The following is a 13,339-nucleotide window of genomic DNA, read 5'->3' as shown; positions in this document are numbered from 1 at the left end:
CTTTTATTTCTTTTCCTTGCCTGTCTGATATGGTGTTGACTACAGGTAGTGACAATTGATTGTCTTTGCCATCTTTCTAATCTCAGGGGCAAAGTATTTAGTCTTTGCTATTATATATGGTATTATTGCAGGTTTTTGTAGATAGCCTTTATTTGGTTGAAGAAGTTCCCTGCTATTTCTAGTTTGTTGAGAGTGTCTGTTTGTAAATGGGTTTTGGATGTTGTCACATGCTTTTTCTATATCAAATGAGATGATTGTGTTCTTTTATTCTATTAATATATCAGTTGGTTTTCATTTGTCAAATCAGCCTTGCATTCCTGGAATAAATCCAACTTGGTCATGTTATATAATCGTTTTTATTGTTGCAGTGTTCAATTTGCTGGTATTTTGTCCAGGATTTTGGCATTTCTATTCATGAGGGATATGGTCAGTACTTTTATTTTCTCGTGCTGCCCATCAGGGTAATTCTGGTCTTCAATAATGTTTTGTGCAGTGTTCCTCTTCTATTAATTTTTGGAAGAGTTTGTGAAGGTTTATTATTATTTCTTTAAAGATCTGGGTGAATTCTCTAGTGTGACCATTTGGGCCTGAGCTTTCCTTTGTGTTTAGCTCTGTAGGATGGCTTCTTCTTATATATTAGTCTATTCAGATGTTCTGTTACTTCTTGAATTAATTTTGGTACTTTGGATCTTTTTAGGAGTCTATCCATTTTATTATCTACATTGTCTGGAGTTTTTCAAAGTGCTCTCTCAAAATCCTTTTGATTTCTCTAGGGTCAATGGTGATGTTCTCTCTCTCTCTCTCTTTCTCTCTCTCTTTGATACAAGGTATTGAACGCATGGTGCTTACTCACTGAGCCACATCCCCAGCCCTTTTTTTTTTTTGAGACATGGTCTTACTAATTTAGGGCCTTGATAAATTGCTGAGGCTGGCTTTGAGCTTGTGCTCTTCCTGTCTCAGCCTCCTGAACTGCTGGGATTATAGGTGTGTGCCGCTAAGCCTGGCGCTCACATTATTTTTTTATTTTTAGTTGTAGATGGACATAATACCTTTATTTTATGTGTTTCTGATAATTGAACCCTCTCATGTGCTAGGCAAATGCTTTACCACCACTGAGTCACAACCCTCACATTACTTTTAAAATATTATCTATTCTCATTTTTCCATATTTCTTTTCAACCTTATATGAATATAAACTTAAAATAGCACCCATAATTGTATTGAAAGTTTTATATTCTGAATTTAGTTTTCACTTTATATACCAAATATTTTTTCTGTTATCAGAGTATTCAGAGACTTTTTAATAATCTATTAAGTTGATGTGCTATATTTAGTTAAAGGCTTATTTGCTTCCAAATTTTTGTTATTCTGAATAGTGCTAGTACAAACCCTTTTCTCAGGGGCGTTTTACCGTTGAGCTACATCCCTTGCCCTTTTTATTTTACTTTTAAATTTTGAGACAGGATCTTATTAAGAGGGTCTTGTTAACTTGCTGAGACTGATCTTGAGCATGCATTTCTCTTTCCTCAGCCTTTTCAGAGGCTGTAATTACAAGCATGTGCCACTGTGCTTGGTGATCCTTTATCTTTCAAACTAATTTCTCGGGACAAATATCCAGGAGTGTCATTTCTGGCCTAAGGGCAGCTAAGGTTAAGAGCATGTGTTGTTAGCAAAACAGTATTAAGATCATAAAATATATTATCTATATAGCCCTTGAAATTTCAAGAAATGAAATTGCTGTGTTTCTTAATAGGTGTTGGGTGGCTTTAATATTAATCTTTGACTCTAATAATAGTCTTATTTTCACTTTTTTGTAGTCTTTTTTGCATTAAGTATATTAGTCCTCGAGAGTGTGAATATGAGAGGTAAAAAGAAAGAACAAACTTCAGTGTAATTTAATGGGTATAATATTAAGTTTTAGTTTGAAAATCGGCTGGGCTTTTCTAGAACATTTATTTCTTATTGAACAAGAAGTCAGTTTTTTGAGACTTTTATGCAGGTATACTTGAGGCCCTTCTGATTATTTTGAGACTTTTTACTACAAAGAACTCAAGTTATTAGAAAATATGTTGTCTTCAATAAATGAGAAAATATTGCTTTTTAATAACCAAGACTTTATATATAAGTGGAATAATTTTATTTTGGATGTAGAAACACATCTGAAATAGCATATTTGTTACTCAAATACTATTTTTTAGTTTACATGAATGGTTTAGGTATAGATTATTTTAGCATCATTAGCCTTGCTTTGTTTTCCAGTTTAACTTTTGTTGCTTAGTATTGAACTCCAGAAATTTTTTTGTTCTAGAAATAGTTTATTCATTTCTCGATGTGTCACATTAAATAAATGGGTAAATTCACATTTATGAAGTTTTACTTTATATTTAATGAGAGTAATACATAGACAAAAAGTACATATTTCACTTGTTTTTCACTTCTAGGAATCTTTTACCCAAAGTCAGAGTCAGTTTTATAGTAAAAGTTGGCCTCAGGGAAATTTTCTTTAATCTCCGGAGAGGCTAAAGCTGCTTTTAAAGGTTTTGTTCACCTTCTGTAGGAGCTAGACCACTTCAGTATCTCGTTTTCTGATGTTGTCCATCATGCTTCTAAGAGGGTTAGGTTCACTTTTCAAGTCTTTCACAGTTTTGTTTTTTACACAGCAGCAGCAGTCAAGCATTTCGTAAAGGAAAGCCAGCACCACTAAAGATACTACAGTAAATATAAATAAAAGCAGAATGACAAAGCAGGCAGTGTTCCAGTTATCATGGAAAGGGTAAATTTTTTGAACTTGAAAACCAAGATACTGATAAACAGAGGTGGTGGTTTCGTTCCAGTGACTGGAAGCCATTCTTAGAGATTCCACTTCTTGTATTGCTCTTTTGAATCTATAAAAAGGTAGAAAATGAATATATGTAACCAAACTACAGATTTGTCCATTCAAATCTCAGTTCTAAGATTTCTTAATAAATTTATATAGGCAACACGAGTCTTCCTTAGTATCTAAAAGATTTAATTACTGAATTGTATTTTTGAGTACTTTATGCCAAATATTTAAACCACACTTTTGTATATCATTGGTTAAATAAATGTTTGTGTTTAACATCCATTTACAGAAATTAAGTGCTAATATGAAATTAAGTGCTAATAACAAGGCAGCTGACTTTGTTTAAGCATGAATAAATAACTTATCAATGAGCAATTATTGATTAAAAATTTTGGAGTTTTAAGGTTGTGTTCTTCAGACTGCCTCTGGAAAAGCTTTGTCATTGCCTGTATGTATTCTTCTTACCTTGGGTCAGTGTATTTCTGTCTTCTGTTTTTACTTCTTTAATGACAGATGTTTTGAATCAGGAAAGAGGAGCCAAATGAAAAATAGTAGAGAAAGAAAAAGCCAAATAATGGCAGTTTTCAGAATGAAGATAAAATAAAATTTTAGACTAAATTTCCTGTGAAGAGAACTCAATCTTGATATTGTTTGATATATAGATGATAGTATTAACTGTTTTGTATATCTAAATGATCCATGAATACTATATTAAAAAATACAAATTCAGCCCTTGATAAGGTAGCTGCTATTAAATTACTACTCCATTTCACAAAGTAAACTAGTGAGTTAAATTTCAGTGTTCTTGCATTGTTTTGGTCTTGTTGACCACTACTTATTAGATCTTAAATAGAAATTCAAAGATTAAAAATTTGATAGTTTGGAACTAATGAGAAGCTAAATGAACTTTTATTATCTTGGTCTTTTAAAGATACATTTTTAACCCAATTTAAAAGATTGTACTAAGACAATTTTGGAAATAAGAGGAAAAATGGTTCTATTTCCTTAATTCAATTGATTGCTATCACTTGGTATGCTTTTTCACTATATACTTGCAAGCAATCTTTACAACAAATGGTTATTACTCATCGTGTACCAAATACTTCTGGAGGCATCTTGTTTGCATGTTTCACATGGGGAAAACTTCAAGGTAGTACAGAAGTTTGAGTATAACAAATCCGCATGTGCTTATACAACATACGTTTATCAACTCTTGATTACTCTATACCTCTACCCACTTGCTTCTATGGCATGGATTATTTTAAGGCAAATTCCAGACATTTATTTTATTTATTTTTTTTATTTTTATTTTTTTTTTATTTTATTTATTTTTTTATTGGTCGTTCATAACATTACATAGTTCTTAATACATCATATTACATGGTTTGATTCAAGTGGATTATGAACTCCCGCTTTTACCCCGTATACAAATTGCTGTATCACATCAGTTACCCTTCCATTGATTGACATATTGCCTTTCTAGTGTCTGATGTATTCTGCTGTCCGTCCTATTGTCTACTATCCCCCCTCCCCTCCCCTCCCCTCCCCTTAAATAAAACTCTTTTCCTTTTTTTTTTTTTTTGAGAGAGAGGAGAGAGAGAGAGAGAGAGAGAGAGAGAGAGAGAGAGAATTTTTTTTTTTTTAATATTTATTTTCCAGTTCTCGGCGGACATAACATCTTTTGTTTTTGTATGTGGTGCTGAGGATCGAACCTGGGCCGCACGCATGCCAGACGAGCGCCCTACCGCTTGAGCCACATCCCCAGCCCAAATTCCAGACATTTAATCTAGAAATATTTCAGTGTTTATCTCTAAAAGATGAGGACTCTGTTTTTAAATAAAAAAGTTCCATATTATTTTTGCATCCAAGCTCCATAGTAATATAATTGTTCAAGTTTGTTTTTTTAATATTTATTTTTTTAGTTGAAGTTGGACATAATACCTTTGTTTTTTTATTTATTTTTATGTGGTGCTGAGGATCGAACCCAGGGCCTCGCATGTGCTAGGTGAGCGTTCTACCGCCGAGCCACAACCCCAACCCCTAAATTTGTTTTCTTAATACATATAATTTTAAATCTTTGGATTGAGAGAATAATATTTTCCAAAGTTTTTGTTTTCTCTCCTAAATCAAATTTTCTTGGAAAATTGCTTTGCTTCTTTGATTGAACATGCTTCTTTCCTTTTTTCCTTCCTGTATTTTGAAGATTCAATTGATGATTTGAGGGCAGAGTTAAAGGCTTAAATACATGTTTTTTTTTTTTTTTTTTAATTTAAGAATTTCTTCAGTTTTGGTGTTTGGTGATCCTTCATCTTGAAGTGAGGGATGACGGACTTAATGGGTAGTAATTGAATTAATTGTGTTTCATAGTTCAGGAACATGCAAAAATACATTGTCTGGGCGTGGTGGCACACATCTGTAATACCAGTGACTCTGGAGACTGAGGAAGGAGGATTACAAGTTCAAATCCAGCCTAAGAAACTTAAAGAGACCCTGTCTCAAAATAAAAAATAAATAGGACTGGGGGTGTAGTTAAGCACCCCTGGGTTCAATCCCTGGTACCAAAAACAAAAACAAAAAACATTGTCAGGGGCCTGTGTTTGTAGCTTAGTAGTAGAGTGCTTGCTTAGCATGAGTGAGGCATTGGGTTTGATCCTCAGTGCCACGTTAAAAAAAAAGAAAAAAGAAAAGGTATTGTGTTTATCTACAACTAAAAAAAATAAACCCTCCAAAATAGATTGTTAGGAACTTAGGTATAGTACTTCCCATTACATTATAGTATTTTCAATGTCTGCACACCCAGCCTTTCAAAATTATTTACTTATCCTTTCAATTTTCTCTTCAGAACACATTCTTATGGGAAAGCAGGTCTGCTTCCTCGCATAACTTTGGGAAGCACCATTCACAGTTTTCCTTGGGGTGACCATCAAGTGCACCTTGGTATTAAGTAATGTGGATGTCTTGATAGGCCATTCGTTGGTTGTTGCTGCCTTTGATTCTAATCACTATGTGCATAATTATTGAAGTAACTCATAGAAACTTACTCATGTGGAGACAAAAGTTAGGTCTTATTTGACCTGGCTCTCCTAATACAGTAAAGGCATGTGAGGGTGCTTGGGCACATGTACACACATCTTAAAAATGTCTGGCTTTTAATTGACCAAGTTATGTTCATGTCACAATGAATCCCACTATTATGTATAATTATAATGCACCAACAAGAATTTTTTTAAGGCATTTGGAGCTCCCATAAGATTTTCAACATTGCAAAAAATGTACATATTTTTGTGAGGGGTACCATACATTGTTACAGTGAAGCTTTACTTCAGTGTAAATGTTTCATGTCTTTTTTTTGAAGAACCCAGGTAATAGAGAAGGAGAGGAAGAGTAGGACCTTGGGGAACTAGAGGGAAGTGCCAGCTTGTATGAGTGGAAAAAGAGTAGGAAGAAGCACCTAAAGATCTAGCTGATGGTTTTACCTGTTCTAACCTGAGGCCTGTACGATCTCCAGCATTTATGGAAATAATACTTAGACTTTCTGTTAAGGCTGTTTACGTTGATCCCTTACTGAGATTTCCATCCCCCCCACCTCTGGTGCTGGAGTTGAACCCAGAGCCTTGAACATGCAAGGCAAGCTCACTACCACTGAGTAAATACCCAGCCTTATCTCTTTTTGAAATCTGGGAATCTGTTCTAAAAGATTTTCTTCTAAATCTGGCATTAGAAGCAGCTGCAGAAGGAACAGTAATAGGGAGAGAAAAGAGACTTGAGAAGAGTAATTTCTATATAATGCTTCTCAAATTAGATTAATCTATTTTTTTTTTAGAGAGTGAGAGAGAGGGAGAGAGAGAGAGAATTTTAATATCTATTTTTTAGTATTTGGCGGACACAACATCTCTGTTTGTCTGTGGTGCTGAGGATCGAACTCAGGCCGCACGCATGCCAGGCAAGTGCGCTACCGCTTGAGCCACATCCCCAGCCCTAGATTAATCTATTATTAATGAACTTATTTAAAAATGTTGTTTCTCTGTTGATTTCAGATACCATTATAGCAATTTTAAATAAAAATGAAAAACCTTATCCACAATTCTACTTCTATAATGCAGAAAAAATTTTAATTTTTTTCCTCTGGAAATTGACTACATAAATCTATAACTTGGACCTGGCTAAAATTATTTGGAAGTTATTATGTTGTATTTTAATTTACTGTAAGACAACTTTTTTTAGTTTTGACTTTAAAACTGGGGAGAAGTTTTAATAATGTAAGCTGCCATTTGAAAATGAAATTTTAGAAAGGTTAGAAAGTCAGTTTAAGGGCTGGGGATGTGGCTCAAGCGGTAGCACGCTCTCCTGGCATGCGCGTGCGGCCCGGGTTCGATCCTCAGCACCACATACAAACAGAGATGTTGTGTCCGCCGACAACTAAAAAAAAATTAAATATTAAAAAAAAAGAAAGTCAGTTTAAGGAATCTCATTCTCTTTATTTATTGATTTTTATTTAAAAAAATTTTTTTTTGTAGTTATAGATGGATAGATGCCTTTATTTTATTTGTATGTGATGCTAAGGATTGAACTCAGTGCCTCACACATGCTAGGCAAGCACTCTGCCACTGAGCTACAGCCCCAGCCCTATTCTCTTTATTTTTGAGGTACAACTATTTAAATTTTTTTAAGGCTCTCTTTCCTCTAAAAAGTAAATAAAAAGAGCAGGAGAGGAGGGGAAGGAAAAGGGGCAGGCAGGAAAGTAGGCAGGCAGGCAGAGACAAAACTAAATTAAATTGTTTGAGGTTAACTTGTACCCATCTATGAACTCTTCTGGCTAAATAATGTAGGATTTCCTTTCATTTGAATCACTGTGTAATGATATGGAAAGGGTTTTGGAATATGTTACATTAAAAGAATGAGGTGCAGTACTGTGCATATGAAAAAGGGAAAATAATATGTATTCTTTTTTATATATTTTATATATATATATTTTATATATGTGTGTGTGTATATATATATATATATGTATATTTAGTTGTAGTTGGAAACAATACCCTTATTTTATTTATTTATTTTTATGTGGTGCTGAGGATCGAGGTGAGTGCTCTACTGCTGAGCCAGAATCCCAGACCCGTAATATGTATTCTTAGCTGTATCTGCACCAAAATTTTGTAAGGATTTAGAAGCCAATGACAGTGATTGTGGGAATGAGTGGAGAGGAAAGAGGGGCAGAGGAATATGCACAATTTTTACTTTGTTATCTTTTGTTTTTGAACCATTGGTATTTATTACTTGTTTAAACAAAAGCACGATCTATTTTGAAAGAAAGAAGATTACTGTTCTTTGCCTTTGAAATAAAGTTTTTTTCCTTGTCTATATGTTATGTATCTATTCAATGTAGCTATTGAGTTTTTTGTATCACTTTAAAAATTAAAATTGATAAACACTGTCATTTTGATTAGACTGTGTACTTTTTTCACACATAAAATTAATATGATGATTTTGCTTGCAGTAATGACTGGAATAGCAATGTATGCCACCTCCATAGACACTTGTATGCTTTGTGGGAAATGTCTAAGCAGTTTAGGAAAGAATTATATGTCAGGCTTATGATGTAAATTATGATAATTTGCGACTTGAGTGTATTGATAATTGATGAGCATCTCAATACATTCTTGCTTTAGTTAGCTTGTGGTTACATCTGAAACAAAGTAGACTTTATGGTATGGAGTCATTTTCCACTTTAATTTTTTTTTGGGGTACCAGAGACTGAACTCAAGGGCACTCAACCACTGAGCCACATCCCCAGCCCTATTTTGTATTTTATTTAGAGACAGGGTTGTTATGTCTACTAAAAATTTTATTAACTATATAAATTATCTGATTTTATAGTATTCAAATGTGAAAATATCATTATTGCAAGGTTGCTTAGCACCTTACTGAGGCTGGCTTTGAACTCTCGATCCTCCTGACTTAGCCTCCCGAGCTTGTGGTGGGATCATAGGCATGCTACAGGTGTGCGTCACAGTGCCCAGCTAGTCTACTTTAAATTTAATGTGTATATTTTTTTAAAGTGTAGAGGAGCACTGGTAATTTTTTTGTGTTAAATTTAAGGTAAAGACTAAGTCTTACTTTGATGAATTAGACATGCAAAAATAAGTATACCATTAGGATTTTCTTCTATTCTGAGACTACATTTTTGAAACATTTAATTTATATCAGTTAAATGCTTAAAGATGCCTTATAAAAAGCAAGAGAAAATGGCCAAAACATGTTAAAATAATCTGTTATAATTTTTGTTTTTTTGATTGCAAAAAAATTGCATTGTAGAAATCAGGGAGTTTTAAATCAAATAACAAGTTTAAAATTTTTTATTTAAACTTGTTGAAACACCGTTATTTTATTTTATTTATTTATATGTGATGCTGAGAATTGAACGCAGTGCCTCACAGATGCCAGGCAAGTGAACTACTATTCAGCCCCAGCCCCAGCCCTCAAATAACAGTATTTTATAGTTACATTTTTAGTTTTGTTTTGTTTTATGTTATTTTTGATGTACTCCCTTTACCTGCTTTTCTTCTTATTTCAAAAGACCCCAGTGGAATATATATGGGGTAGGACTTGGAATTGTTCTGGAACCTTGGATTGCCAGATAAGAATAAAATTATGCTTTACCCTTTTTTAATGGCAAAAAACCCTTGACTTCTCTGGTGCTTGTAAGCATATCACTTTGAAATATGATCAGTTAAAAATAAGATAACTTATGATAAAATATGATCAGTTTAAATACAGAGCAACTCATTCAATTTAAGCTTTAGAGCTCTCCGAGATCAGTCATGCTGCTAAGTCCATTTAGTGAAACACTAGTGAGCATCCATCTGCACTAACTATGGATATATTACAAATAAAATATAGGCTGTTGAGAGTGTTTGAATAATGTGGGGTGGTCAGGGTTCTATTTATAATTTACCTGAATATAAGTTTTAAGTTAACAGTTTTATTTCACAAAGTACATTAGCGGAAACCTTTTTTTGGCTGCCATATTTTGTATTGGAAGCAGTATGGTTTCTGGGTAATTAACCCAATAGTGTTGAACCTGGGGAGCTCTAATATCAGCAATCTCTGAACTTAGTAAGGGATATCCTGCTCCTGTTAGTTGAGTGCTATGAAATAGAAGGAATAGAAATTGTGAAACAAACAAAAAACCCCACCAAAGATTAAATGAATTTAGCAGCAAGATAAAGGCAAAAGTTGGATCTTTAGGTCAGTATGTATAATATATTGAGCAAGTATAAAGCATCTATTAAATAATCATATTTTCATGTTTGAATACTATAAAATCAGATAATTGATTAGTAGTTAATAAAATTTTTAGTAAACATAAACAATTACTCTGAGCCATGAAAATATTATTATTACCTAGAATTACCCTTCTTCCTTAACTAGTTCTTCTTAGGAGGTATTTTTATTTTAAAGTGTAGTTTATCAAGAAGATTTACTTCTTGTTTATTCTGAGGATCAGTTTAAGAATAACTTCAACATTATATTTAAATGCTGTGATAAATTTTGTTATGTAGCTTGTAAAAAATGAAAGGCTATCTAAAAAAGATTCTGTTTAATAATATGATTTGTATAATACAGTGAAATAAATTTCACTTTGAGGACATAATTAAAATGTTAGGAAAATCTGAAGCTCTGTACATCCTCTTTGGTTACAGTAAAACACAGTTCATATAATGATACCTTTTAAGGTCTGAATATTTTGTATAAAAATCACAGTTGTGATAATTTAGCATTTTCTGCATCTACATTTTTATAAAATAATTTTGAACTATTTTCTCATGTTTGTTAAAATATAGTAAACTTTCTCACTAGTAACTGCTGGAATAATTTGCACATGTAATCAGAAAGCTTTAATCCAGGGTTTGCTTTTAATCTAGATTTTTCTTTAAGAAAAATCCTTTGTTTAGACTGAACTGCTGAAATGAAATTGCTCTGAGAAAAACAAATTAGCAAGTAACCAGGCAGTTAACATCAAATGCTTGTGGTTTACTGAAGGCCTGGATACAGATCAGGTTTGTACAAAATGTAATGAATTTTCCATTAAGGCACAGGATAGTAAGGTGCTTATCAAATAGCACAAGGCAGTCTTCATATTATAATAAAATTCTACCAAGCAGTGGAATGAAAACATTGTTCTTTTTTGGGTCTTTATAAGGAACAAGGCTTTCTGATTGACTTTCATGGTGAAATATTTACCATCCTAAGGACATGGAGTACTAAATAAAAAAGATCATATAAACCTACCTCTTGTCTGAAAGGATGCTGTTGAAGCGATGGAAGCGATGGTATCGTCTGTTTGTAATGCAGTCTACAGCACAGCCAAGATGGAGCTGTGCTTCTATTGGTTGAACACAATGCAGCTGACAGTTTCCTCTATGTTCATTTGCATTAAGACCTGATACCCTGAAGAGTGAATCATTCATAAAGGCGAATAGAGCTGTCTGCTATATCAACTGTCACTGCTTCTCCTTTATTTTTTATGCTTAAGCTTAATTTCTTTATAGGAATTGGTGATTCCTTAGTGTTTACAAAATTGAATGTCCTTTGGTGACTATTTCAGCTCTAGGACTAGAAGATAAAGTAACGTAGGAAACAAGGGTCCAGTTTAACAGGCTTGATATTTCCTCCAAGAAGTGTGCATAAAATCTTTTTTTTTAAGAGAGAGAGAGAGAGAGAGAGAGAATTTTTTAACATTTATTTTTTAGTTTTCGGCAGACACAACATCTCTGTTTGTACGTGATGCTGAGGATGGAACCCTGGCCGCACGCATGCCAGGCGAGCGCGCTACCACTTGAGCCACATCCCCAGCCCTGCATAAAATCTTATAAATGAAAATTTATGTTTCTCTCAATATTTGTTCTATACATAAATCTTGCCTTCTCTGAGGGATTCTTTCTTTCTTTTTTTATTTTTTAGTTGTCAATGGACCTTTATTTTATTTATTTATATGTAGTGCTAAGAATTGAACCCAGTGCCTCACACATGCTAGACAAGCGCTCTGCCACTGAGCCACAATCCCAGCCCTCTAAGGGACTATTTCTTTGTGTTTGGACTTAGGAGAAATTCACAGGGAAATAGTACATTTTTCAGCTCTTTTAAGTTGTAAGAGGGTTAGTTTAGGCAGATATTTTACTTATATTTAAAAAGCAGTCTGTGAAATTATTTATTTATTTATTGGGTCTGGGGATTTAACCCAGTGGTGCTTAACCATTGAGTCACATCCCCAGCCCTTTTTAATATTTTATTTAGAGATAGGGTCTTGCTGGGTTGCTTAGGGATTTGCTAAATTACTGGGACTGGCTTTGAACACTCGATCCTCCAGCCTCAGCCTCTGGAGCTGCTGGGATTTCATGCAGGGCTATTTTTATTTTTATTATTATTTTTTGAGATGCTGGGGATTGAACCCAGGGCTTCATGCATGCTAGGTAAGTGCTTCACCACCAAGTTTCATTTCCAGCCTCAGTCTATGAAATAATTTATTTTTGGCTCTGGGGATTGAACTCAAGAGTGCTTTACCACTGAGCTACATGCCCAGCACCCCCCCCACCACCCCTTTTTGGTACCAGGGATTGAACCCAGGGGTGCTTAACCACTGAGCCACATCCCCAGGCGCGCCCCCCCCCCCTTTAAATTTAAGTTGTTGATAGACCTTTTTATTTGTATGTGGTGTTGAGCATCAAACCCAGTGCCTCACACATGCTATGCAAGTGCGCTACTGATCAGCCACAGCCCCAACCCATCCCCAGCCCTTTTTAAAAAATATTTTTAGAGCCTGGGTCTCATTGAGTTTCTAAGTTGCTGAGGCTGACTTTGAATTCATGATCCTCCTGCTTCAGCTTCTAGAGCTGAGCCACTGGGATTACAGGTATGTACCTCTGCACCCAGCCTGGGGGCTGGGGTTAAGGCTCAATGGTGGATTGGTAAATGTAGAGTGACCAGCCCTTTTTATTTTCTGAGATAGGGTCTTGATGAGTTGCTAAGACTGGACTCAAATTTGCTATCCTCCTGCCTCAGCTTCCCAAATTACTGGAATTACAGGCTTGCCTGGTGAAATTTAAATGACAAAGTCACCTCCAGTTGGCTCTTCAGAGATAGAATGTTTTAAATTATGATGTATTTAGAGTTTGATCTAAATTAACAGTCAAGATTTTTAACTAAGGGAGTGGTTGTTAAAACTGCAACAGACTGGGTAAATCCTTGCTACACAGTATTGTTTTTTAAAATCATAGATAAATCAGTACATTAGTTTTTGGGGCTAAAAAGGGGGACATGGAAATACCTTATTACATTCATACTTTCATTCAAGAAATAGTTATTGAGCATTGACTATGGTTGGCATTAAAAGCTAGAGACCCCGTGGTAAACAAAACTGTATGTGGTTCATAATTATCCCTTTTAAAAATGGTGTTTGTCCTTAATATATTGTCATTTCTTTTTTTGTAGTCTTCCCAGTAGGTTGTTTATACAGTA

At 34.3% G+C, this 13,339-nt stretch overlaps 2 protein-coding genes across 2 annotated transcripts in view; one reads left to right on the top strand and one right to left on the bottom strand.

Moving 5' to 3' along the window:
- Positions 1-13,339, top strand: part of Gtf2e2 (general transcription factor IIE subunit 2) — a 76,284-nt gene that overhangs the window by 8,728 nt on the left and 54,217 nt on the right. The window lies entirely within an intron of this gene.
- Positions 2,494-2,848, bottom strand: Smim18 (small integral membrane protein 18). The gene has a single exon (XM_026414052.1). The coding sequence runs from the start codon at positions 2,846-2,848 to the stop codon at positions 2,561-2,563; it is 288 nt and encodes a 95-aa protein (XP_026269837.1). The 3' UTR covers positions 2,494-2,560.

Source organism: Urocitellus parryii, chromosome 14 (assembly GCF_045843805.1).
Source record: "Urocitellus parryii isolate mUroPar1 chromosome 14, mUroPar1.hap1, whole genome shotgun sequence".
Lineage (NCBI taxonomy): Eukaryota > Metazoa > Chordata > Mammalia > Rodentia > Sciuridae > Urocitellus > Urocitellus parryii.
Note: the sequence above shows the minus strand (reverse complement) of the source record. Positions and strands in the feature narration are given on the sequence as shown.